Genomic DNA, 26,241 nt, shown 5'->3' with positions numbered 1-26,241 from the left:
GAAAGTGTTGGGAAATAGATCGAAAGCCATTGCATGCCGTCAATTTCCAGCTACAATTTCCAATAGATAATATACGCCTTTATTAATGCATAATCCGTGCGTTCAGTTTGACGCTTGCTGCACGCTTGCGTTCTCTTGGTTTTGCCTGGCTGATAATTCTCCTTCGGTTTGCAATTTCGTTTAATGTAGTTTCTTTTCAACAACACATAACATCTAGGTAAAGGGGATTCGTTTAATGTTTTTGTTTGCTTTTGTTTTTTGTGTTTCATTTTTTTTTCGTGTGCATTTTTTCGGTGTGTTTCCTCTATATTGTTTCCATATCTCAATGAAGGTGTGTGTCTGTGGATAATTTTCGCTGTTTGTTTTATGTTTTGTTTTTGCTTCTATCTGATTTTACTTAAACTATACGATTGCATTCTATTGCATTGCATAGCTTGTTTCGTTGGCTAATGTGCTAATGCTTGTTTAATGCGCTTGTGGAGCAGGTTTGTGTTACATTTGTTTTCTTTTCTTTTGCGGCACGCTGCTTTTATAAGCATTGTGTACTAATTCCCCTGAACGCAATTGAATGTGGCTGAATAATAGTTGCAGCTTATGTTGCACTACTGTGCAATACGTAATACACTTACGAGATACGTACGAGCAACGGAAGCGAACTAATGTGTGTTTACGGTGGCGTTGCACCGCCTTTTTTCTGTCGCCCCCACCGTACAATACCGAATCCGTTTTTTGCCTAACGAAGCTTTCGTTCGTTCGATACAATAAATGTTTATTGATTTTCTAATTTTGCGTATGCATTTTTTTTCTTGTTTCTTTGTTAATTCACTGTCACATTACATTACATAAACGATTCACATCACTTTCGAGATGAAATATACAGACAGGACGATGGGACAGGCGGTGTCCGGGCGCTGGAAAAATGCTGAACGTTAGTGCTTAGTGTCCAACTGCTAGCAGCCGCGTTCCAGCTTAACAGGTGCGGACCACCTGTTTAATCCCACCGTCAGCAAACGAGCGTATCTGAGAGTGAGCGCGAATCGTCGATTAATTAACATTTCATTTGAAGGAAGACTTTGTGATTTTGTCGTTTGTTTGGCGATTTTACGCTTTCCGCCCTTGCCACCGGTTAACACCTGTTTCCGGTGCACTACGCAGAGCGGAAGCACTTAAAATTAGAGTTCTACTAAAATCATACCAACTTCGTTCGTTTACATGTTACTGTTACTGACGTGAAGCTTTCCTGTTCTACTGCGTACAATGTAACTTACACATGTTGGCATTCTTTTTTTTTGCGTGCATTTGTTGGAACTTTGTGCGAGAGAAAACTAAAGGCAAAACAGTAGCAAACAATCTTTAAACGATGGAACGGAACTAGCCTTAAAAACTATGCGTATAATACACGGTAAAAACAGATACGGAACGTTAGCAACATAATCGTATGCTTTAGTCCCTTACCGCGACTAGACTCTGGTACACATTAATAACCGTTCTAAACCATCTCGAGATACCGCACACACATATACGGGTTCATCTCTTTATCCACCAACAGTACAGCCTATCTTATCGGGACACCCGGAACAACTACGTACAGATTGCACAGCTCTCAACAATATTCGCGTGGCGATAACATTCTCAGTCAAAGGGTTAGCTTTCGGGTTTGTTGGGGGGAAGTTTCTCTTTTTTTAAATCTTGGCCACTGCCACCTTGCCCTTGTCTTTTGGATTTGCATTCCTTTTTGTTGGTTCTTGCTCACGGTAGGAGACATGAAGCATTAACAGACCTAAAAGCCTAATATTTACACATATCGTTACAATCTACAACCGAGCGTTTCCGCATGCATCTTTTGCGGACGAATTGGAATTCTGGAACAATAATGCAAAATGGAAAGTTTAAACATTTGCTCAGTAACTTATCGGGTTTGGGAACTTCAGCCGAAGTCATCACTGTTTAATAAATGCATCCAGTTCTGTTACTGCAACACTACAGATATGGACTTTCAATTCTGTTTAAATGCAAGTATGAGTGATTTGTGTATGGTACGTACGATTTTCCATCTTGTCCGAATGTTCGTAAGGTACTTCATCGAATTGGGCTTTTTTTGGGCTAAGTACATCGATCCAGAACATTGAACATGGCTCGAGATGAAGCTGTTGCGCATTTAAACAGTTGAAAAGAAAAGAAACATCTATGGCAAAACGTCGGAATATCGATCGAGTATGTCCTTTTGTGGAGCGATTCGTCACGTCCAGTAAACTTCCACCGAAAAAGGCCAAAAAGGGGAATCGTTTTCCGGGTGGTATGGCATGTCTACAGTAGTATTCCGTGTATATAGTTGGATTGTTGTGTACATATGTATATATATTTCTCTCTAGCGTTTGTATCTTTTTTTTTCTTAGTTTCTTTTTTGTAGTGTATATATAATTCTTTCCACAAGCCCCTTTATGTTCCATTACGGGCAGCAGGGATTCAACAGTCAAGATTTACGGGTAAATAGTTTTGAATGAATGTCTGTGTGTGTGTTTTTTTTTAAATAAGTCCTACTATCGGTACCACCGGTAAGATTTAAATGCATCCGTTTTAGATTTTTATGGGGAGGGAGTGCTAAATAAAGTGATATGTCTTTGACATAATTTTCTATTAGAAATAAATAACTTTCTCGTCTAGGACTAAAACTAACGTCGCATCTAAATAACTTGCTTAATGGTTATTAAATTTAAATTTGGGGGCAAAACAAAAACGCTTATTCAAATAACCTCACAGATCTGGGTCGATAAATTAAAGCAGATTTGGTTTTGTTTGTCCCGTTTACGTCCAAACACAACAACTTTGTTGAAGATATTGATATGTCTTCACAACTGATACTCATTGGTTGATTCGATTTTAAAAACACGGTACCGCTACCCGCTGGAGCTTACCGATGAAGATGATCGACTTACGCCGACTCAACGCCAGGCATGAATGCCCCCTGTGACATGTACGTCCGATGTTACGTTACTCTACAACACACGCCAGCTTACAGATCCTGTCCGAGACGATCGATCTCGTTCAGCATGAAGTCAACGTCCGCTTCCGCAACGGCGACCGAGGAGATGATCGAGCGGAAAAAGTTTGGACGACGATCGTCCGGTTGGTAGCCAACCATCAGCGTACCGGACTGCATCATGCGTGACTTAATGATTGGACAGATCTTGCCAAGCTCCTGTTCCTTCTTGGCATCGTGCGGAACGCCACGCAAACGCTTCGGAATGTACCAGAACGAGACGTTAACGCACTCCGGTTCCATGATCAGATAGAACTTGTCCGACTGCTGCTTGATGCGCTTCACCTCGTACTCGGCCAACTCCATCAGGTGGTCCATGTGTTTGCCGAACCCTTCCGTACCCTTGGAGCGCCACTGGAGCCACAGCTTGAAGATATCGTTGTGTCGTCCGCACTGGATCACCTTATCACCGGTGTCGTAGCTAATGTCGTACAGCTTGTCCGTCATGAACAGGTACTCGGCAGACATCTGGTTGCAGCTAATCAGGAGGCCCTGAGTATGTAAGCGGAATAAGCATTAGAACAAGAACTCTAACCTTTCTTGTCTTGTCTATCTTTAAGTGTCTTGTTTTAAAGTTCCTCAATTAAATCATGGAAACCGACACATCTGGTGGTACGCAGCAGTAAATACGGGCACTAACTAACAGCGTGTCTACTCAGCATCCAACAGTTCCGCTCGACGGCAATCAATCGTACAGCAAATAACTTCCAACAAACCCTGAACATGGTTCATCAATTTACGGCCACTTTCCAATGGATGTGTTCATCATCAAATACCCACAATTGCCATACTCCCGGGGCAGAGTAGAAGGGATTTAGGGATTACGCGAATAAACTTTCATCGCCCAGTTGGTGCTGATTGTTTTGCAAAAGTTTGTTTGCAACAAAAACAAAAATTCTACAACAAAAAAAAGGAAAACCAAAATCGATTTTTTTCCAGGTTTTTCTTTCCCCTTACACACTGATAAAGGTAGCCCATTTTTCCCACATTGCGCTTTCCTGTCATAACGATGGGTAACGTATTGCGCAAATTAAATACGTTTGATTTACGAGCACATCATTTTCCGCAAAGGTTTTCCCAGCTTCATCCCGTGCCCTTTCCCGTCTCTCTACCCGGTGGTTGTACAACTATTTCAATCACTGTAAATGTAAAAAGGCCCATCACTGTTGCTACTTACATCCTCCTTGAAGTGAATCGTCGAACACTGCAGCAGTGCACCCATCAGCTTGTGAGGGTTCCATGTGATCGAGTCGCATCTGGAAGTGAAAAGGAATGGAACATTACAGCACCCTTGCTTACATTTGGGGGAAAATGAAAAGGGGTTCTTCGGGATGGTGACATATTTTTCACAGCACCACATGGAAACACCCAGCGGAGTGTTTAAGAATTAATTTTATGTACACAACGAATGAACCACTTTTTTGTATGAACTGATGATGGTCGATGGAAGCCTGAGATTGGGAGATTGGTAGACCGAATGGGAATGGAATCGAATTTGCATGAAGTCGAGTTCGGTTGCTTATCAGTGTTTGCACAGGAAGATGGGTTTTGCATGCAGTTTGTCGTTTAACTTATAAGAATCATATTTTGAATAGTTTAAGTGCCTTTTTAAACCGATTTAAAAAATTGAAGTCATGAAATAGAATACTTAGTTCGGTCTTGTTCTAACGCGTGAGGATTTTATGAGGCGTTATTTAAGTTCTCTGTCCAGACTTCAACGTCCTGCTAATCCTTATTGCAACCGTTCACACCTGAGTGCATTCGAACTCAGGGCCTCATAGCACACAGGTTTGGACATTATTCGTGCAGGGATTAAACAAGTCATACTTAATTCTACCGACCTGGTCTTCTCTTCTAAAATGCTCAAAACACACATTTTCATTTAATCCTACCAGACGTGCTCATATAATACCAGCGGATGACGTAAATGGGAAAAATTTTAATGCTGGTAGCAATTTTAATTATACTAACTTCTCATAACATTTTGTGGCAGATGAAACGATTTTATTTTAAATAAAAACGATTAGTGTTTCACAAAGATTTAGTGCTCCCTGGTACGATAATGCACACGCAAGCAATAATTGTTTCCCAATTGGGTTTTTGAAATTTTAAGCAACATTTACTTTAAAGAAAACAAACCCTGCCATCGCCTTCTGGCTTTCAATCCGGCGGTTTACCACAGAACCGGATTATCATAAAATTACAATTCATTTTCACCATTTACTTTCACGCCAGCCAGGCTTTTCACCGTGGAGGGTTTTTCCGTCAATCTGGAAAAGCTTTTAGTCTAATGACGGATTCAATGCTGAGCGTACGCAAAAACACAATCAGTTTGCCGATGAAGTTGACAATGTGGAGGCTCTGTGGTAGTGTTAATGATTGGACAGATTTTGGGCCAAAGTGTTGATTAACTTTGTGGACTTTTTTGTGTGTTTTCGAGTTTTGATTAATTATGCATTAATTGAATCAATTGGAATGGCGCAAGGTTACGCAAATAGAAGTACGTACAGTGCCATTCATTATCACAAAAAACGTGTGTGAATTAGAGATGAGAATAACAAATCTTTTTAGTGAGTCAACGGAGTCATAAAAAAAACCCGGCATAAACGTATAAGTTAAGGTTCGCGTCATTTTGCTCACTCATGAGTGTAAGCATGTAGCCGTGGTGAGTCGAATTGAGTTGAGTAATTTAGAAAGATTTATAAAATGATGTATTTTCATGCGAATTTTTTGAAATAAGTTTCTTTTCACTCAAATAATGCTTTAAATTAAAAAAGAATAAAAATAATAAAAAATAATAAAAAATTTGAAAATTTCCTAAGGCTATAGCCATAGCTTTTTTTTTGGGGAATTTAGCAAAATTTTAAAAATTGATGTATTTTAATACGAATTTGTTGAAACAAGTTTCTCTTCACTCAAAGAAAAAATGAAAAAATAATCAAAAATAAAACAAAATCTATAACTTTGCCAATCTTCTAAGCAAAGGCGGATCCCGCTGCATGTATCAAACATTTCGTTTCAACTAATTTTTATAAACCCATCACATATTTGTATACTCCCGTAAAATCTTGGTAAGCTTGTTTGGAATTTTTTTATCCATCCACTTTTTAGTCCGGACTTGGAACCAAGAATGATTAGGGGCAGTGTTAAGAAATTGACATACAGGGAAAATATATGACAATCGATTCCTAGACTAATTCTCCAGTAAATACAGTGACTTCTATGTATGTAAGTGACAGTAAAATAATGAATCATTCACATTTTCCTCAAATCGAACATTTCTCTTAAACACATAAAATGAAGCCTAAAAAATCAAGCAAAAATTTCCTTTCTCCACCCAAAACCCAATGCGTTTACTTGCACATGTCTTGCAAGCTGTTACACCATCCCTTCCCGTAAACGTTTTTGGTGGAATTTAATTTCGTAACAATTAGTTACAGCAGATTCCGTTCCGTTCCGTCGTAAAAACCCGTCCACCACGGATACGGACGAAAATCAATAAGCATTCCAGGGGAATAATAGCAGCCAAAAAGTGAAAAAGGGTCGCTGGAAATGCTGTGGAACCGGATGTTGCCAGTTGTGACCATCACTCCTAGAGGAAGCAACTTCCTGACTTTTTACGGTTTAGGTATTTTAATTTTCCTTCATTTCTGATGGTTGTATGTATGTTTTTCCCCTACATATCTTTTCACTAAGAGAAGGAAAAACATAACAAAGAAATATATTTTTCCAGAAATGGTACCATACAAAACGGAAAACACCAGAATTGATGCTAAAGGTTAGGGATGGTAGCAGTTCTTCAAGTGAGCAAGTACGCGTAATACAGGAATAGAATGCAAACTAGATGCAGCTCTTCTTCAACTTACAGATAGAGCTAAACCGTTCAACCTGTGCTCACAGCATGACTTAACAAACAATGTTCGCAGGACACATGGTGTACGACCGGAGAACGTCTTCCGGAATCGGATCAACCCCGACACCGACACACAGTTTTCTGACAGTCGAGTGAGTGATTAAAGTCTCCTCACCGACATAATAACCTTCCAAACAGCTGTGACCGGGATTGGAATTACTTTTTTTCACTCCCTTCTCAAAATTTTTGCACAGAATCGACTACATTTTGTCAGGGTTTTTTTTGCCAATGTCAATTGTTTGCCTCCAGCCGTGCATGCCTCATTGTGCTGAAAAAGGCTGAAGATTAAAGCGCGTTGTTTTGCTAATTGCACCTCCTTGACTGGTGGCGATTTGTTGGGCACTCCAGAAATGGGAAGAACTACGGGGAAGGCTTCAGAGGTGCGTAGACGAAAAGATTGTTTGTTTCCTTCCCATCCAAAAAGGGAACATACCTTTCGATGCCGGTGAAGCGTGGATGACGGTATTTTTTCGAAAGCAGCAGACCACCACCCCATGCAGCCTGCAATGGTTGAGAAAGAGAAAAAGATAAGCACATTTTCAAGATAAATTTGTTCTAAAATCGAAACAATTTTAAATACTTACATCCACATGGAACCAACAGTTATACTTCTCACAAATGTCAGCCACCGCATTGATCGGGTCAAACGCACCGAGCACGGTCGTACCAGCGGTCGCATTCACAAAGAACGGAATCTGTCCACGTGCCTTCCGTTCCAGGATCAATCGTTCCAGCTCGGACGGAATCAACCGACCGTGCTCATCCGACGGTACCATCACACAGTTATCCGTACCGAGCCCACAGACAGCGGCGCACGACTTCACCGAGTAATGGCACTGATCCGACGTGAACATTACCAGCTCGCCCGGTAAGGCACGTGCACCGTGCTCCTTGTAGTTCGGGAACATCTTGTGCCGGGCGGCCAGGAAGGCGTACAGGTTGGAGATGGAACCACCGGGTGCAAGAATCGAATCGCCACCATCCCATCCAATAATCTTGCGCATCTTCGACAGCACCACGTTCTCCATCAGGATGAACACCGGGGCAATCTCGTACGTGAACATGTTGGTGTTGGCGGTCGCCGTAAGCCACTCTCCGGCCATCGAGACTACGTCCAGACCGCACGACAGCTGATTGAAGAAATGAGGATGTCCTGCGGAAGGGAAACACAGAGTAACGTGTAACTTTAATCGACCCATCCATCAAGCGCCAGCGAGAGAAGATCCCGCAGGCTTTAAGGCTTTAAGCTCAGGTTCATTAATTATGGGAGTGTAAGTCCCATTCGGTCGCGGGTTCGGGGGTTTTATGGATTTAAAGACACATGGCATACGGCGGATGCGAATGCTCACAAAAAGGGGAGCCTCGAAAACAATCACTTTTCCGTGCTAAATGTGGCGTAATAATCCAACCTGCCAGTTTCGGGCTGATGATGAGCCATCGAAACATCCACATCGGTTTCGATCAGTACACACTCTGTACTTCATTGAATATAGTGCGACTATCTGCACGTATCTGGGTAATGGAAAAACTCTGTTTTGCTTGCATTTTATGTCCACAAAAAACCGCACTCTTAATTCTACTTCTCCAAGTGATAGGGCAAGGCATTATGTAAATCTCACTCAACCACTATCGGACCAAAAACAGATGCTGAAAATACTCCAACTCCCTGCAAAGAATTGTGACCAACGAAGCAAAAAAAACGAGGAAGTGTTTGTGTCTGTTTATTTGTTTGTGAAAAGGATTAAAATCTCGCACCGACATCAACGAAGGACGTACGGCACAATGGCTAATCTATTGCTGCTACACTCGGATGGAGTACCGTACCGGACCACTGGAAGAATGTCAACAATCAATGGCAACTTCCCTCGGGAAGTTGGAACACCCTATTTTGCCCCTGTTCCCAATAAAAGGGAAAACAAGCGCAAGGGAGAAAATAGGTGGATTACAATGATGTTAGGCAACCCTCCCGACCATAATCTCGACCACACGGGCGCAACGTTCGATTCAATTACATCGATATCATTCCGAATGTTGGAACTCTGCGCCGAATTCCTGGCTGGCTGATTACTATTTCATCGAGCCGAATCAAATATGCGATGAGAAAATCAAAGCCAGACACTTGATCATCTCCTGGGGGTTGGAGAAGGTTCGTCATCTTTTTGGTTTTGTGTTATGATCATGAAAATTACAACAACTTATTCGAGGGTCTTTGCCTTGTATTACATCATTCCGACACTTCCGGGTAGTCCGGAAAGGGCCAGACACGCACTGTCGATGTCCTGCTGTGCTGAAGTGTAATTCAATTGTGGAGATTGAATAGTGAGGAGACCCATCACAAATTGAGCTATTTTGTGGCTTTTGGTTTGTAGAATAAATTGATTACAAATCAAGATCGTAATAGATTTAAATTCATATAACGCAAACTCATTTAGATCTCTCTTGACTTCTTCTGTATAGAACTCTGAAAAGGTCCTCAGAAACGACTACACATTCATCATTAATTAAAATGCTGGAGTGCTTTTGAGGTGATAACAAAAAACCGCAATCAATCACACCACCACAATAAACACGCCAATTGATTTCCATAACACTTGCCAACGTCTCTCTCTCTCTCTCCAGTATTCATTGAAAAGTTCCATTGTCCTTGATGTGAAATACCAACTCTTCTTATGCCAGCCACGGTCTCACGCGGCGAGAGTTTAGCCTAAAGGATAATGGAATTAGGTGGTAATAAAATACATTCAATCTGCTACCAAGAACTCCTCACTCCTTCTCCTTCTCTCTCTTTCTTTCTCTCTCTCTCTCGTTGAAGAGAAGAAGCAAAAAAAAGGCAGCATCCCAAAAATTTAATCCTCATTCATCGTACATTAACATATTTCACTTGCCAAGGTTTACTGTGGCTGACATCCTCGTCATACGCATCGCTTGCAAAACCACCCTGGTCGGGCTGGATGCTGCGACACAAACGCCACAAGTTCTGTTTCCCCGTTGTTCTAACTTTCCCTTATGCAAGTACATGCTTGGTACAGGAAATGTTGGCTAGCATTTTCCCTCCCGCTATTTATTGCTGTTTATTGATCTAATCTCGGACACGTGCCGTCCGTAGGAGGAAAAGTGCCTTTTGACGGCAGCATAAAAGATGACGGCGATTCCATGGGATGGATGGAATTTTCTATTTAAAATAATATTATACTATTTTTTCGGGTTCTCAACTTGTGAAAAAAAAGTGTTGGGAAAATACTAAAATAGAAGAATAATTTTAAGTAAAAAAAAACAAATTCTTGTCAAACCCCTTTGGCTGCTTAAATAGTTTTTGAGTAATGAGTTTGTCCTCATTCTTGTCCCTAATTTTTTTAAAATAAATGTCTCTTATGGACGCCTTTGCCCATCGCTCTAGGGTGATTGTAGCTGTTTTCACGTGTCATATCTTCATCATACACGTACACCACTGCCTCCCCCCCTCCCCCCTCCGGGCTTGAAAAGGTGAAAAGAAATCAACCAGATTATGACTCTTGTGGCCAGATTTATGGCCGAGTTGAAGGGGTGTCGAATTTCATCCGTAAATATTTTCGAGTTTTCCCTCGGCCGAATGCAGCCGGGATCTTATCTCTTTTAATAGCGGATGCTTGTGGCAGGAAGTTGCCGAAGGAACGACAGGAAAAGAAAATGAAGGCACACCAACCAGATAAGGTAGGCAATATCCGGGGAAATATGATCCTTTGCTACGAATGTCTGCCATCAGAGTTGGAGGAACTTTGCAAAAAAGAGGAAAAATCCCACCCAAAAACCGATAAGAAGCTTGCACGTCCTTAAGAACAGCTCTCTTCAAGTGAAGTTAATTGCTTCTAAATGGCCAAACTAATGAGAAAGTTCCAACACACGGCAATAAGGTACGCAGAGGTTGATGTTGCTTACCTTCCATTTAGGTTAGGTATTTGTTTGATAAATGTTTTTTTTCCGTCCCTGTGTCATCCATTCGGACATCTTCAACATTGGGATGTTCACCCGAGGAAAAACCTACATTCGTTTCGTATTCAATCAACGTGTGTGTATTACGACACATTGTTAGTGTTCGTCTAGCAGTTCTAAGCAGTTCCGGACATTCAACTGCCGGGGGGTTTCGACCCTAACAAAATGCATTAAGTAAAATCCGTAATCGTTTCACCGAACAACATCCGAAATGCTGCAAATGAATAAATCGCAAAACAAGCCCAATTTGTTTGCGCCAACTCGGCTCGGTTTGATGTTGATCCGGATTTACGTCTGTTTTCACTTATTTTCCCATTTTCGGTACCCAAAACCCGCATCATAGCGCGTTACATTTGACGCGGAAGGAATGTTCGGTCCCGGGGATGTTTTGTCTCAACCAATTTTGCCGTAAAACGGAGTTCGTCTAAAAAACCCCCATCCGCCCACCACTTACCTGTCTTCACCTGATACTTGAGCGTCATGGCACAATCCTTCACCAGCTGTTGCAGTGTGACGGCCTCCTCCGGTATGTCCAGCGTGAGCAGCTTCTTCATGTCCTCCGGATGATGGAAGTCCAGGATCTTCTCCTTCCGGTCGTTCTGTATGTTCACATAGTCGACCAGCAGCTCGGCGATTTTGTTCAGGAACTCACGCGTTTCCGCCGAATCGGCCGATTGTACAACCGGGATGATGTCTTTAATGTAGGCGAAGAAAGAAGAAGGCGAGGAAAGTGAAAATTTAATTATTTATCCTCAGTTTAAAGCTCGTTTGTGTCGAGGTTTGAATACATACATATTTGACTTTAAGATATCAAACAACTTGAGAGGTTTGAATACATTAATATTTGACTTTAAGATATCAAACAACTTCAATTCAATTTAGACTCTATTTAATATCCACATTAACCTCATCTTCCAATTTACCTTACTTAAAAAAATTGGCTTCTTCCCATTTCTGGAGATGCCGGGTATCGATCCCGGTACCTCTCACATGCTAAGCGAGCGCTCTACCATCTGAGCTACACCCCCTGGTTGAATGTAGAGCAATTGTTTTGTCAAAAATTGCTACGTCCAACATACTTTTCCGATCACCGAATGGCATGAACCGGTTTTAAAACATACGCGATCCGATTAACTGCGTATCAGCCCGCTTCACTTTCATCATAGGGTGGGGAACAAACATGTGCGTCAGCATATAGTATGCGGCTCGCCGGGGCACTGTAATCGCGTAATCAACCGAATCGGTCCACACGAGTGAATGGTACCCATTGCTGTGACACCTGAGCTGTGGTGTTGAGTTTTAAAAATAGCTCGAGTTCAATGCGTAACAGTGGGGAACAAACAAAGTTTTTGTTGTGTAAAAAACTGCTTTAACAAACATTTTGTTTTATTACAAATTTCGTTGCAAGACTAAAAAAAGAAAAAAAATCAGAAAATTTGTTTTTCTACATCATTAAACATTTTGAGAAATCCAGTGTAATAAATATAAATAAACAAAAACCAAATCTTCGAGGTGGCTTTAAAAAACTAGTCACCGAAATCCTCAATTAGCAATTATTTGTGTAATAAAACCTATCTAAAAAAAGGGGACGAGAAGAAAAAAAAACGAAGATTTTTTCAATCTAAGGGTAGATATTTGTTTTGGCCCTGCATAGCACAATATTGCAAAACTTCTTGTGCCAGACACAAATGGTACAGTGGAATAGTTGAACCTAGTCGGTATTTCGCTACCGTCAATGCGTGACTTGCCGTGTGGATTGTTCATTTTCCCTCATGCTCTTAACATCGTGCTGTGACGGTAAAGAGACACAGTGCAACAATTCCGCACTCGAAGGGATTTTAATATTAAAGTTCCTATTCACTTCTTCCCCTTGTTCTGCCCTTCATTCCTTCTTCCATATGTATCTTCCCCTAGCATTACAATTTCAACCCTCCGCTTTGCTTACAGTGTTGCCGCTGACATGGCACAAGCTATTTATTTCCCTATTTTCGTCTATCAATGTTAAACAACGCGCTGGGAATAGTGGCATAAACTTTGGTTCCCTCGGTTCGGTCCCGTACAGCGAACCTGAAGAATGTGTTTTATTTGAGCAATTAGTGTTGATATCGTTTTAATTAAGGATTTCTCAGCCATCAACCCCGTTAGGTTAAGCGGATCGGGAACGAATTTCGCACTGCTGTGTGCTGTGTCAATGGTTGGCTGGCACACAAACGCACACACGCAGCGTAAATCCAAACGACCCATCATCCCATCTTGAAGCTGCACTCGAAGCCACAACCACGAATGGGCCCTCTAGGGAGCCATCACCAGCGCCACCGAGGATTAGATAAAAAATGAACCGTATTGACAGGTAGTGGCGGGGTTGGCCCTATAAGTTCGCTCCGTTCCATTTTGGGGGAAAATCGGTGAAAAACGATTTTTATAGACTACGGCCAAGGGAGACCAAGGATGCCGCACGGATGGCTTGCAGACCAATCTATCTATCCATCATGGGCCTAATCCTGGTGGCGAATGAATAGGAAATTGATTTTCCTTTTCCCTCGTTGGTACGATGAAAAGTGCCACGTTGTTTCACGATTGGCATCTGTACGGTGATCCACTCGGAAAAGGGAAGAGTCTCTAAACTTCTATCCGACGACCTAAGATAACCTTTTTTTTGCTCTGACCCATGAAGAAGATGGACCCGGACGGTGTTTGTGCATTTTCTTTTGGTTTGAACAAAAGGATCGCCTTCTTCTGGCGGTTATCATAACTTACAAGATTACGTCCATAATGATAAATCTATTTTGCACCTTTCTATTGATTTTTCCGCCCCATAATATCGCAAAAATTTCAAAGAATGTTCAAAATTTTGTTCACCACACAACAAAGAAACGATGCTTGCTTTGAGTTACTGTTTTGTATTGTATGTTTTGAAGGAGTTTGTTTATTGTTTGGTGTGAGTTGTTCGCTTTTCTATCGAATTGTTTTTGTTCCCTTCCGTTTATATTTTATTTTTGATGTTTATTATAACTGTTTCTATGTTTTTGTTCCTTCTTCTTATATTTTATGCTACATTTTTATATTTCTTTTTTTTTTGCTTTATCGATTTATTCATTCATTTTCTTCTCTTTTCAATTCTTGTAGCAAATTTATCTATTTATATCGTCTTTTATATCTTTTTTGTGCTACTTTTTCTAGAGCTAAACAATTTTCAAGTATTCTCATATTATTTATAATTATTTTTTACAATATGACTATGTTTCATAAAAAATTTCATGTTTACCATATTTTTATCCTGTCCATTTCAAATTCCTCTTATCAGACAACCAGTCACAGTCATCTGAAAATTTCATCTCTTTCTTTGTACGTTTCTTGCCACACAAACGACAAGATTCTTGATAACACATCCTTCGCATGAGTGGTCCTCTTGAAGCTATGGCAACAAAACTACTGTCCACTTTTCCCAGCACCAACCTGTCACAAGCGGATGCAATCGAGATCGAGTTTAGGGTCGTTTTGTATTTCTTCAACCAAACTTTGCTTTCCTTCACTCGGCCTCGGCGTAAGAAATGATAAGCGCAAGGGAAGCAAAAGAAACAAACAACCCATCCATACGGTGGCATAATGCCGTGTCCTGCATTTTCCTGACAGGTCCAAGCGCATTTACAAAACGTGAAACACCGTTTTGCCACGGTGGATGCCGTTTGGCTTCTGCTGCCTGTACCACAACGGTCCTGACCGGCCGCCTCTTGGCTGTTGCGCACGAGTGATTTCAATTATGTCTGCAACTAACGATCCGTTAAAGTGTAGATAATCGGTTTTATATCGGTAGCCAAATATTTGCGTCCCTGCGTCATCTACCGCTGTACGGAAGTGACACACAAACCGATGTTCACCCCTAACCGTCGCCGGGAAATTGTCGCTTTCGGGTCGCGACAAACCGAGGGCGCTTGTCGTGTGCGATTTTTCCTGCGTTTTCCTTCTGTTTCTGAAAGTATGTTGTGGGAACATGGAATTGGAATGTAAGGGAAAAAAAATGGTGAAACTATTTTTCATCCCTGCGTCATTCCGCTGGCTACATTGGAATGTGTTTGCTTGCATGTTCGTTTACTCTGTGCATAATAGGACAGGGAAAAGAATTTAATAAACGGCCACATACTTCAAATTGCTTAGCGCAGTTTTCCCCCCATTCAGAAGCAAAATGTTTTCTTTAACAAAAAAAGGGAAAACTTTTATTCTCAAACATGATCGTACCGAGATTTATTATAAGCGATATTTTTTTTTATTATAAAGTTATTAAATAATATTAAAAACATCCCAAAGGGGACACTTTTTGCATTCCGTTTCATTCGTCAGCATTTCCTGCGTGTTTTCCCGTGTGTCAGCTTTGTGACACGTTTTCCCCTCGACTTTTATCTGTTCCAGCAGACAGACGCTTCTACAACACCCCTTCCAAAACTCCAAAAGGCAAACATTTTAATATCGCAAACATATTTTACCACGACACAATCTGTTGATGACTGACGGGACGGATGTAACACTTGTGGACGAAGTGCGTCAGAACTCACTCACAGTCACAGTGAGTGAGTGGTTGACAGATTGTAATTTTGAAGTGCAAAACAAAATGGCAGCTTCGTTTATTAAAAATGGTTTCAAAGAAGCGTAATTCTTTGTCTCTAATTATTATTCGAGCTCTTGAGTAAGTGTCCCTAACAAAAATAAAGAAGCTGTAGTAAAATTCTTATTAGTGTTTACAAAAGCTTAAAACGATTCTGACCCAAAAGGTCCTACACATGCGCATCGGCGGTAAGAATTCGTTCTGGGTTATGCAACATCCGGAACCAGTCGAAAAATTCTTCCCCCAAAAAACCAACAACATCTGATGACGTCAATGGCATAGTAATTTTGGGGTAATCAGAGTTACTATGTCACAGCCCAATGTCCTAATTTTGATCTTTCCTTTGAACTCCGTTATATACAGCTTATTTCTTGAGCATTGAAATTGTACTTTATGTGTATCCCAATTTGTATCGATATCGATCGAGATTTATAACGAAAGCTCATTTCCGTTTACAAATTCCAGGCTAACCTGCCTACAGAAATACACTCACACAGGGCATCCAATGCATGGCGCATGAACCTCCCGTAAGATCCTGCGCATTATTTTAATGGCCGTGGAAAAACCTCCAAAGGACCGTACAGCATTACAAATAGCACCTACTTTGTAACCGTTTTCGTCCAAATGAAGGTCATCAAACGAAATGAGGCTCAGGGTGGTAAAATTAATGAAACGATCATTATTAGCCTCCCGGGTGGTAAAAATCACCCTCAGAAGCTTTCTTATGCTAACGCTTAGTATTTGCTACTAAGAGCATCATAAGTATAAAGTTAATATTTAAAAATAAATTTCTCTTCTTCAGTTGCTCTTTAAAAACATTTGAAGATATATTTTGTTTATAGTTTTAAACACTTTTTACTCTTAAGTAATACTCCTTAACATTCTTTTTCTTTGTTTAACAAGCTTCTACTAGGCATAAAAATTTTCTTATTTTTTTTTCTCTGTTACGCAATTTCCGTCTTATGTAACGCATCAAACACCTACCTTTGGCTGTGAGCTTTGCCGTTTTGTCGGACAGTTTATACTTTTCCACATTTATCGACGTCATTTTCCTGTCTGTTTGCTGTGGATTTTAGTGAGTGGGAAGAAAAACAATTAAATTTTATATTTCTTGAGCAAAAAGACACGGGAGATTATTTTTTCCCTACCTTTTGATAGCGTTTTGCTGACTTTAAAGTGTTAACAGTTTGATATCACTAAACTCTAGCAAAACTGTAGGGTTTTACTCCAACGATTATGTAACACACTTAGTGATACGCTATCACAACCAGGTTGAAAAGTCGTGCTGTGGTTTTTGTACTGAACAAATTTGCAAAAAAACAACCCCTAACTGACCCCTAAACGTTGTGTTTTTTGTACGGGTACAGACAGGATTTTTGCTGCAAAAGCTCAAAGCTCCTACGCGGTTACACGCACAAACACCTTACGCACGGATAAGGGTGAACAATGGTGCTGCACACACACGACTTACACACCGTACACTGTTATCCGGGACGAACCACAGAACTGATCACCGAAACAAAACCGTACTGTCCGACGTTCTCGCGAGCTGTGATGGCTGGTGAAGGATTTCACCAGCGAGCAGAACGATTCTGTCGAGCTTTTTCGGGGGCCAGCAGCAGCCTCCCACATTAGAATCCTGCCACTTCGGACGTCATTACGTCATCGTTGAGGCTTTTCTGCTCGAGAGCGTACGGAATTCTCCCGGAACAGCATCCTGCCATTGGAAAGGTGGTGGCCGCCATCATGGTTGAGGCGGAGCTACATACTACAGTTGCGTGCTGTGCGCACACAGCAACAGCAGCCCCACCGAGGAAGGATGAAGCATTTTCCTCACATTCCCCTACACGGTCGAGATGCTAGAGGGGAAAATGAATATTTTATGTACTTTGCTGCCAACGTGAAACCAGGTCCAGGATTTGTGGGAGAATTTGCGTGGGATTGTAGCGAATGGCTTCGTGCCGTGCCTTTACGAATGCAAAATGATGGCAAGTATTGAAATTTTGGTGAAAATTCCAGCTCGCTAAAATACACGCCAACGTGTCAGGCGGTGACTCTTACGTGAGGGAGAAACTGTTACACCGTGTTGCAGCAACGGATAAATAATAAATAGTTCTTCTCAACACCCGGTGAGCTACTACAAAACTGTGGTACTTTGTTGAATTTCTTTTTTTCCCCTTTTATTTGGTAAACGCTGCAGGTGTTTTTGGCACCCGGTTTTTTTTTCTTCCTGATCCGTGGAAATTTATGCAAAAATTTCCACCTACGGTGAGGTGGAAAAAGCCCTTTCACTAGAACCGAAAAAAGAAGCATTTCAGAGGGAAAAAGGTGAGACACAAAAAAAACGAGACAAGCTCATTCCAATGAACCACTTATGAGGTTAGCTTTTGCGGCCACATGCAAATCCTTTCCGGTGTCGCATCCAATTATGGTTTTTAGCTGTAGAGGGATGTGCAATCTGATGACGTCAAGCGAATGGAAAATAGTGGTTTTTTGTTTTAGTGATAATGGCCCAGCTTATTATGGCGTTATTTTTGGGGGGATTTTATACAGCTTTTGCTGGCTTTTTGAATATTAAAACTAAGAGCTTTTGATTATTTTTATAAATTTATTATTGATATAAAATTTTACTAGCATTATTTTCTAAAGTGATTTTTTTCAGGCAGATAAATCTTAGGAGACAAAGCCTCTCAATTTGTTGTTTAGTTCCTAAACTCCTAAGAGGTTTAATCCACCAGGCGCCCCCATTCTCTCCCCGTTCTTTGTTTAACGACCTCTAAAAGGTCACGCTGGCCATTTCTGGCTCACTAGACTTATTGTTAACACGTAGCTGGATAGTCAGTCCTTGCTACGAGGGAACGATCCGGATGTGATTTGATACCTGTTCCTGTCGTGGGGAACCACCGGGCGCCTCCATTAAAAATCACTAAACAATTCCATAAAAAAATCACAAAGCGCCATACAAATATGAACACAATCTATAAAATGTAAAACTTAGTACAACAAAATTGTATTCCTATACGATAAGTGAGAACAAAATCAATGACCGCATGTAAATGGATTACTATTTTACAACCCTATTTTGCGCCACGATGCTTGTTCATTAGTGCCACGAGCATGCAGTTAATCCAACGACAAATTAACCCATTTTCCAGTGCAAGTTTCACATAAAGACCCATCTAACTGACAGCAGTTGTAGTGGCCAGATGACAGTGGAACGGGGTTTTAAAACTATCCACCGGTTTTATCGCTATCTACCACAGACGAGGACGATACGAAGTAGATACTACCATGGTGGAGTTTTTTCGCCTACACGTGCATGGAACGAGATGGCGGAATCGATAAACCGACAATATAAAATTTACAACGAGAAGAAAAGGAAAAAAAAAATAACAAGTTAACGAGTGCAACTAAATGATATCAATGACGCAAGTGGCACAAATGCACCCATTTACGTAACGTGGCGCTTAACGAACAGATAATTGATGAAGAGAAAATCGATAAATGCAACGTGTGTTAGATGTGGTACATTAATGTTGATGAAGATGGGAATAAATACTGATAATATTATGAAATATAAATTTTAGAAAAGTCAACGCAGATGTCCTTTAAATGGAATTGTCTCAGCCATTCTGATGGGCGCATCAACGCTATCACTTCTTCTCAATTTGAACCTCCTTTGAACCTTGTGAATGGCCCAAAAAAGGACTACAGAGTAAGCCATCCAGGGTTCATTAGAATGATACCTACAATTATTCTTCTGTTCCTTAGCGAATCTAATTCGAAGAACGGTAGTGAGTTCATTGTACATTGCACTCAAAGAACTCCTAACAGTCTCCTAATTTCTCCAATATTATTCCTCGCATACAGGCAATTCTTCCTCTCGAATGTGGCCAAAAGCTTTTCGTCCACTTTTGGACAGAATCCAAATGAAGAATTGATGTTCTTCCTTTCATTTTAATAAGAATTGGTGAAAAGGTCGTCAAGTCAATCAAAAGACCTTTATTTACAACAATTTTAAACTCTATTTTAAAATTTTGTTTGGTTCTATTATCTTGTGTTTTTTATGCTTTTGTCTTATATACTTAATCGGGTGTCTATATAAAACTAATAGGCAGAAACACTCCCTCAAATACAATGTTAAAAATGTTATTGCAATTAATAAAGATTCCTCAATCAAAGTCATCACCGCACACGCGCTTACATCACACCTTAATTGCTCGAAAGATAATTCAATTAAACCACTTACGATAAACTGCAACTCTTTAACCTCCCGGTATGCCTGTTCAGATTTATTGATACGGCCTACAAATATTGTGCTAGGTAAGTACACCTTAAAAGCTTTTCCCTCCAACCCGCCGTCCGCCGATAAGAAAGCTTTCCAACTAAATCCAACACGGAACACACAAGCATTTTTGTTACAGGCTATTCGGTTGTTGTTGATTGTTTTTTTTTCTCCTCCCCCTCCCCCGGGGCCATATGCTTGTACGGCTGCTGATAGTCTGCGGCACAGGTTGCGAACCCCTTTTTCCGCCAACACACCATGTGCGAGAGATAATCACAAAAAAAACCGAAACCCTATTTGTGACAATCCCGTTTTAATAATTTGATCCCACACAGCGATTGATCGATACGGAACTGGTGTGGCGGGACAGGCACATTATCGGCCGTATCGGGAACCCGCTGATAAGCACCATTTGAAGCAGCCGTAATCCAACCGTACGATAATGAATCGGTACAAAAAGTCAGCTCGTTCGCGAACGGTTCGGGCAGTGATAATTGATGTGACCGATCGGTAGCACGCAGAATATTGTTTCGCAGCAAAAAGCAAAAAGGGCACAAGTTTTAAATAAAAAGAACTTAAAAGTCATTAGGAATTGTGCTTCTAAACTGCAAAATAAATTGAATTAAATAAGATGAAAGTGAGTAAATGATTTTTAACGAGTGTTCTCTCTGATTTAAGAAATACTTTTAAAGTATTTAAAGTAACATCAAATAGAGTTCTTACGTTACAATCTACATGATTGATTGGACAGAAAGTGGAGATACTTCAAAACGAACCGATAATTTGTGTGTTTTAATTCGAAAAGCTTGGCCAATCAAGGCTTAGTGCAAATCGGTGCAAATATGTGGATTTGTTGCCTCTTTGAAAAAGTGTTTTTACTTTTTAGTGGAATCAATTTTTCCCTCCGAAAAAAACCTCCTTAAATTATGCCGGATTACGCCATTTCTAATTTATACAGCATGAAGTGAAATTTTTTTTTCTCTATTTATTGGAGCATGTTTTTCCTTGCGAAAACGAAAAATACTCATCGCCAGAAAAACAAACTAACAATAGTCATTTAGTTCCCAATTCATCGGACCATAACCCGGGACAAAGCATAAACTCTGCTACCGAGAACTTAAGAACTAATGATTTCCACATAGATGAGTTTGTTGGTTGGCAGATGAAGTTTTCCTGAAGTTGGAGAGCAAAAAACTCACAAATCGATTTTTGCACTATTTGCCTGGTAAAAGTATTTAGAAAAAGCGCAACCACTACTCCGAACACAAGCAGTTTGGTCCCGTGGTGAGAAAGTTGATCTTGTTCCGATTTTTTTTGTCCATCTTTGATGGTGCTGTTTGTGTGATTTTTTCTTATTATTTCATTGAACCTTTCCTGACCAGTTGTACATAAGATCGTTCCGTTTGTTTGACTGTCCTAGATAATTGAATTAAATTATCCACGCCCAATCATTTACCGGTGCTGATGGTGGTCTTTTTCCCCTCTAAACTTAGCCTTCGCTATCCTTTGTCGGTGTGCTCGGATTGGAGTTCCTGCTGCTGCTAGTTGTAACGCATGCCCACACGCAACAATCCCTACCGGATGTGGCTAGTGCGCAAGATTCAGCCGTACCACCGCATGCCTTACCCACCCTGAATGCCATCGAAGCCGCGGAACACAAGGATAAATCGCAGCAGCAGCATCCTCCGGCGGTCGACGCTAAAACCGACGACCACGCTGGAAAAAGCGTAGTTGTGAACTGGAAGCTGGCCTGCAAACAGCTCTGCAGGTGAGTAGTGCTGATCGGCTGATGGGGCGCGGTGTGCAAGTTGGTGAAGGTTATCCTCAATGAGCAGCAGCACTGTGAGTGGACGGAAAGTAGTGACTTGAACCCAAAAAAAAGGAAGGAAGGAAGAAAGGCAGAGATTTTGCAGAAAGATAATCGAAAAGCACTCTGCTCAGTGCTGGTGTGTTGATGGGAAAAGTTTGGTGAAACATTGTCCGCACCTCCGGTCATCCGAGAATTCCTCGTCCCATGTGTGGGACACATATGTATGTGTGTCTCGGTGCTTGTGTGCGTGTGTATAAAATAAATCAAATATTTCACATTAGATTACACTCGACGTGCTTTGTCCCTTTTGTGTGATCCTATTGCCGTCGACAACCCATTGTGCAAAGTGTAGAACGAAGTGCCACAAAACATCCCTGAGGATGATTGATCGTTTCGTAATTTTCGCACGAACTTGATGGATTTTGAGTGAAGTTGTACAGATTGAGTTCTGTGTCAGGAAGCCTAGTCTGGTGAAGCGAAAAGAGATTCAAATTATGTGTCACCTTCGTCTCCTGGCAGCAATAGCAAAAGCCGACGGGATTACAACGACAAGTGGAGAATCGCTTCAAGAGAATTGTTGAATTTTCGAATTTCCACAACATTTCGTTGTAGTGTAGAGAAATTCTTCACCATCTCCGTGTTTTTCAAAAATGCTGAATTGGCAGTTTCTGTCTGTATCATTTTATTTTTTGCGCGCCCGTTATCGTCTTTTCTCGAGACAAGGGCGTCAATTATAGACGCAATTGCCGTCAACCGGTAGCGACCATAAAAGATGGACCACCTTCCAGTGGAATTTTGTAGAAAACACCTGGAACTACTTGGTGCGAGATACAGAGACGTATATAAGAACGCGATTCATTCGTTTTTTTTGCGATAATCGAACATCGCGGCGTGTGCTGTATTGAGTAGCTCTAGAGTAGCTCCGGAGGAGCAGATAAAATAGAGTCCCAATGACGCTACGGATTTTATTTTTTGACACAGTGACCTGCAAATAGTTCAGCCGATAGCTTACAACTTTGACACATGATGCAATTTTTTTCTCTTATTTCTTCTACAGTGCAGGGCTTGGCGGGCCCAGCTGCGGGTCAACGTGGCTGCGCACCACCACTACCGACTCGCACATACTCCCCATGGACAAGGACACCCTGGAAGGAGTGTGTCCAGCGCTGTGTGCTAATGGGTTAGGTAAGTAATCGACACGTTTTTGTAAAGGGTATGCGTCAGTGCTTATGGGCCCACGGGTCAAAAGATCATTCCACTGACGTTGGTTACCGACTGGAGGCGTTATAAATCAATCATCGCGCGTGGATCTGTTCCGATAGGATTGTACTTTAGAATCCCGATTTGCTATATCTAAATCCCGCGTTTTGATAATTGATCGGCACTTGCCTGTCAATCATATGCGGTTGTTTCACAATATTTGATATTGAAACATTGATACCTTTAGATTGATTGGTAAACTCGGAGGCTCGTCCAGTGGTATCGATCAAAGGTTAGCTAGAAGAAATGATAATCTAAGTGGATAACATTCTTGAAGATTAAGATTAACGGTCTTTTTGTCGTTAGGGACTTCCACTCTTTCCATGGATCGTGGTGTCATTCTAATGACGTGATCATTTGTATTAGATTTTTCCATATTTTTGACATATTTTAGTTCTACACATTCTACAATTATAGTGTAAATTATGACCAAAAAAGCTATCCAAGGCAGAGGCTGAGAGACAGAGTTGATGTCTAGCAAGGGTAGTCTACCGGGTATTGAAATGTCGTCTAAATGGCAAGTGATCATTAAGAGATAACAAGAAGAGAAAAATTCATCAATATAAACATTCTAGATTAAAGCTTAGCTCAACGAAAATTCCTCAAAGTTTCCTCCACGAATATCAGTTGAAGCAAGATTGAAGAGGAGATAACTATCACTTTAGCAAAAGCCTTTTGACTTCAAGGATTGTCAAGGACCTTGCGAGTTGAACCTCAAGACATCATTAGATATCTGGGTTTTACTTGAAGGCAAACTCCTTGAGAGTTTTTCACATTTTATATGAATATCAGATTCACGAGCAAGATTGAAGAGGAGACATCTATCACTTTGGCAAAAGCCTTTGGACTTCAAGGATTGTCAAGGACCTTGCGAGTTGAACCTGAGAACATCAATAGATATCTGGGTTTTACTTGAAGGCAAAATCCTTGAGAGTTTTTCACATTTTATAGGTTAGAAACAGAAATCTCTGGAAATGCTCCAGAGACTCTCCTCCTCTGAAACTTTTCTTAAACTTATGATATAAACTAACCTTTGCTTCTTTATTCCATCCTCATCCTTCCACAGGCGTTTCCAAATGTAACTGCAAAAATTACCGTCCCAAGGTGCAGTTCAATCAAAACCTCATCTGCGGAGCGTTCTGTACCGTGGCCAACGTGCAGCTGATCGGATGTAGCAGTTGCGACGGTACCGATCCCAGCCAAGGCACAGTGGGAGCGCTGGAAGCGTACGAAACAACCACACCGAACTGGGACGAGCTGTGTTCGATGTTTTGCAAGATGGGTGACGGTGGAACACTGTGCAACTGTGATTTGCCACCGTTCTTCTAGATCCCGGCGTGGCAAATCATTGATTGATTTGTTGGAAAACGAAAAAAAACACCCACAAAACATACAAATGCATTATTTTACACAACTTCACCATGGCTGTCTTGGTGTCGTGGCATAAACACGCATTCCTATGCAAGTACAAAAAAGAGACCTTTTTAATTTTTCTTCCTTCAACAACAAATCACACACACACACGGAGTGATGGTAGCGCCGGTGACGACAAAGCATTGTGAGGCGATGCAACATTATCATTACATATCGCAGTGCTTGCAAATCGGGTGCGAAAGGCACCGTGCAAGCCCGCACAGTTCCTGCTTGCTTTGAGTTCCTTGCGTGCTGTCTTTAGGTTTGATTTTAACGACTAGGATAAGGGTACCGTTTGGATGGGATAACTTCGGTAATTCAAACGCAAAATGACAAATATCACTCAAAAAGGGCTTCCAGGTGAAAAAAGTGAAAAAAGAAATATACGGACACAAGCCGGCACACTAAACCATCCGTTACTGGCTGTGTCCGACCATGTCTAGAGCAAGTAGTAAACGAAGTAGCGTCAGTCGAAGGAGCGTATCAAACCTAGCGTACATATCTTGATCTATAGTTAGGAATTTTTTGTGTTGAAAATTTTAGTGCCCCTTTACCGGCGGACTTTAGTCTGTGATGGCTAAAGCTGTCGTACTGGAAGTAGCAACAAGCAGTCAAAAAAAAAGAAGAAAAAAAAAACTCATGTCCACAGAGCTCCGGCTATCTGGATCTGATGTTGACTTCCCTTCCATGTGTCAATTTGTTTAGGATTAATTCTCTTACGAAACCTGCTTTCGAAACACTGAGCCGATCATGTCCCGCACACGGAGTACGTGAGCATCTCTCAGTGCAATTTTGAGTACGATTAAGACCGTTAGTCATCTGTTCCGAGCTGTTCTGAAGCTTACGAGTTCCTTTGTGGAACAACCCAAAACCCCACCACATTTTCCCATTTTCCCCGCCGTTTTATCCATGAAAACATCGTACAGCAAAGGCAAAAAAGCGATCAGCGATCATCATATACCATCATCGGTAGTAGTAGTCTCATCTCATATCTCATGGCAAAATCATTCGAAGGCGACGGTGAGGGAGATCATCATAAAAAAAATGTTGGACATTTCTTTCCAAATTTTACTAAAGCACGCAACGCAACAGAATTGCAAAAATGCTGTGAAAGACAATAATAATTACCAAATAAACTATTTGGAATGAGAGTGTGGTGAGGCGATTGCAAAAGCAAAAAACAAAAAAACAACGTACATAAATACATGCACTAAAGAAAACCCTTTACAAATATGACTAAATTAAATCAAACAAACGCAAGAAGATGAAAAACAAAACACTACGCTTTAACACGATATCTAAATGTTGTAAATGTTTCCCTTTATTCCGTGCCGTGGATATAGGCACCACCTGTCAGCAGGGTGCCGCCATTAGTAGACGTTCCACACATTTACACACAGTATATAGTGAAGCTGTATGCGCTTTGTTCGGTCGTCAGTGGTTGCATAAAGATAAGAGAAATGCACCCATTAAATCTCGATCTCGTTCTCATCAGACAGTATGAACTGTGGAAGGCAGCATTAAGCCGGGTGCCGATATCGCTCAACTGAAAATGTTTGGTGTACATTAGCAATAGGATCATTTGATGTACGCGAGTTACAAGCCGTATGTGTATAACAATAGCCAAGGTGTGGCAATACACAATGCTCGTTTCGAGGGTAACAATGCTTCATATAACAGCAGAAACTGGAACATGTTTAAATAAATGTTTACACTGATAAACCAACAACTGATGGGTTTTTTTATATTTAAAGAGAAAATAAGTAAAGCTAATCAAATCTCGCCATGTTGACTCTTGCATTACTCCATGATTCAAAGTAAAATTCCACTGGAAAATCATTCCATTTGGTGTTTAATTGTATATTCCACCATGAAACACGCGTAAACACGTGTTTTTTCAGTTTGTCATGAAAAAGTTCATTTAACGGAATCGTTCATTTTGAACTAGTTA

The 26,241-nt window shown here is 41.0% G+C and overlaps 2 protein-coding genes and 1 non-coding gene across 3 annotated transcripts; 1 reads left to right on the top strand and 2 right to left on the bottom strand.

Moving 5' to 3' along the window:
- Positions 1-43: 43 nt before the first annotated feature.
- LOC125771468 (glutamate decarboxylase) lies at positions 44-17,100 on the bottom strand. The gene is made up of 7 exons (XM_049442120.1): positions 16,671-17,100; positions 16,507-16,585; positions 11,377-11,616; positions 7,538-8,106; positions 7,387-7,454; positions 4,218-4,296; positions 44-3,532 (listed from the first exon to the last, which is right to left on the bottom strand). Exons 2-7 carry the CDS (start codon positions 16,568-16,570, stop codon positions 3,014-3,016), a joined length of 1,539 nt encoding a protein of 512 aa, XP_049298077.1. The 5' UTR covers positions 16,571-16,585; positions 16,671-17,100; the 3' UTR covers positions 44-3,013.
- On the bottom strand, positions 11,878-11,950 carry Trnaa-agc (transfer RNA alanine (anticodon AGC)). The gene has a single exon. It is a non-coding gene; the product is annotated as a tRNA-Ala (tRNA).
- Positions 17,101-20,292: 3,192 nt separating the features above from the next.
- On the top strand, positions 20,293-26,019 carry LOC125771490 (uncharacterized). Its single transcript, XM_049442171.1, has 4 exons — positions 20,293-20,444; positions 21,301-21,575; positions 22,675-22,802; positions 23,944-26,019. Exons 1-4 carry the CDS (start codon positions 20,439-20,441, stop codon positions 24,204-24,206), a joined length of 672 nt encoding a protein of 223 aa, XP_049298128.1. The 5' UTR covers positions 20,293-20,438; the 3' UTR covers positions 24,207-26,019.
- Positions 26,020-26,241: the final 222 nt, after the last annotated feature.

Source organism: Anopheles funestus, chromosome 3RL (assembly GCF_943734845.2).
Source record: "Anopheles funestus chromosome 3RL, idAnoFuneDA-416_04, whole genome shotgun sequence".
Classification (NCBI taxonomy): Eukaryota; Metazoa; Arthropoda; class Insecta; order Diptera; family Culicidae; genus Anopheles; species Anopheles funestus.
Note: the sequence above shows the minus strand (reverse complement) of the source record. Positions and strands in the feature narration are given on the sequence as shown.

Bases quoted from the DNA above. Each gene is read 5' to 3' on its own strand.
- LOC125771468 (XM_049442120.1), bottom strand. From the start codon at position 16,570: ATGACGTCGATAAATGTGGAAAAGTATAAACTGTCCGACAAAACGGCA. The intron at 8,107-11,376 runs GTAAGTGGTGGG...TCCCTTCCGCAG, and splicing joins CAAGTATCAGGTGAAGACAG to GACATCCTCATTTCTTCAAT. The intron at 3,533-4,217 runs GTAAGTAGCAAC...TTACATACTCAG, and splicing joins CGATTCACTTCAAGGAGGAT to GGCCTCCTGATTAGCTGCAA.
- LOC125771490 (XM_049442171.1), top strand. The intron at 21,576-22,674 runs GTGAGTAGTGCT...TTTCTTCTACAG, and splicing joins GCCTGCAAACAGCTCTGCAG to TGCAGGGCTTGGCGGGCCCA. The intron at 22,803-23,943 runs GTAAGTAATCGA...ATCCTTCCACAG, and splicing joins GCTGTGTGCTAATGGGTTAG to GCGTTTCCAAATGTAACTGC.